At 44.0% G+C, this 1047-nt stretch overlaps 1 protein-coding gene across 1 annotated transcript; it reads right to left on the bottom strand.

The window, feature by feature from the left end:
• Positions 1 to 66: 66 nt before the first annotated feature.
• Positions 67 to 956, bottom strand: LOC103523196 (zinc finger protein Noc; the record flags this gene model as incomplete). The annotated part of the gene is made up of 1 exon (XM_008488261.2): positions 67 to 956. A coding segment is annotated over one exon (890 nt), but the record flags the coding sequence as incomplete, so codon positions are not given.
• Positions 957 to 1047: the final 91 nt, after the last annotated feature.

The raw sequence follows: 1047 nt of genomic DNA, 5'->3' as shown, positions 1-1047 counted from the left end.
GGTGATGATGTCGTTGATGTTGTATGAGATCTCAAGTGTTGCAATAAATCTTCAGAATTGCTAAACCTTTTGCCACAGTAAGATTCACCAGCAATCCAATTGCAGACGTAAGGTCTACCCAGTTGATAAGATAAAGGGTGAGGTGGAGGAATCATGGAAAGTGCAGAGGCCAGATAATTCTTCTGATGATCACATTGAGTACATCCACTAGGGCAAGTTCCAAGGAGAGAATTATGCATACTCAAAGGACAGCCGGTGCAGTATGGATCTTTGCAGACGGGGACTAATGTTTCACCTCCTGATGGAGTTTTGACTCTAGCATAACTAACGTAAGGACCAACTGACCCAGGGTATCCAGCAGCTGCTGCCGCTAGCAAAGCAGCGTTCTGTGGTGAGAATGGAGCTCCTGCAAATGGAGGCCGAAAAGCAGGGTTGGTGGGATCCATGCCGGGCGGGCAGCAATCGGCACCAGCACTCAAGGAACTTAAACTTGTTGGTGGTTTAAATGAACCTAGTGGTGTATCTTTTCCATGAAGAACATCATGTCCTGATCTAATAATAGGGCTAGCTCCTTTGCTGTTATTGGGAGAAGGGCCTGTTCTTTCTGATGGAGAAGCTGCTTTCACACTTCCCGGTGACGATGATTTTCTGTTGGGAGTTCTGCTTTCTGATCTCCTGTCGTCACCATGATCAGAACCGTTTTTACTAGATGGTCTCACTGTGTCAGCTTTCTTCGCTAGCACATTGTTTTCATATGGCTTGAAGGCTAATTTAGAGGCATCATTCATTTTGAAGTCTATGGGTGTTGACTTCTGTGAGCTGGGTGAAGATGTTGGACGATCAGACTTCTTTGATTTCTCCAGGGTTGACGAGATAGATTTATTAGAAGAAGGGTCTGCTCCGATCTGACTGCAAGTTTGAGCCAAAAGTGCGAGAGGACTTTTCTTAGCATCCAACTGAAACAGAAGAAAAAACAAAATTATAAGTATCACAAGGACAGTTAACTACAAAGTAGGAATTGAAAAATGCAGGGTAAAACGATAAAAA

The sequence above is a fragment of the Diaphorina citri genome, unplaced genomic scaffold (genome assembly GCF_000475195.1).
Source record: "Diaphorina citri unplaced genomic scaffold, Diaci psyllid genome assembly version 1.1 scaffold17205, whole genome shotgun sequence".
Taxonomy (NCBI): domain Eukaryota; kingdom Metazoa; phylum Arthropoda; class Insecta; order Hemiptera; family Psyllidae; genus Diaphorina; species Diaphorina citri.
The sequence above is the reverse complement of the archived record's forward strand: the minus strand, read 5'-3'. Positions and strand labels throughout refer to the sequence as shown.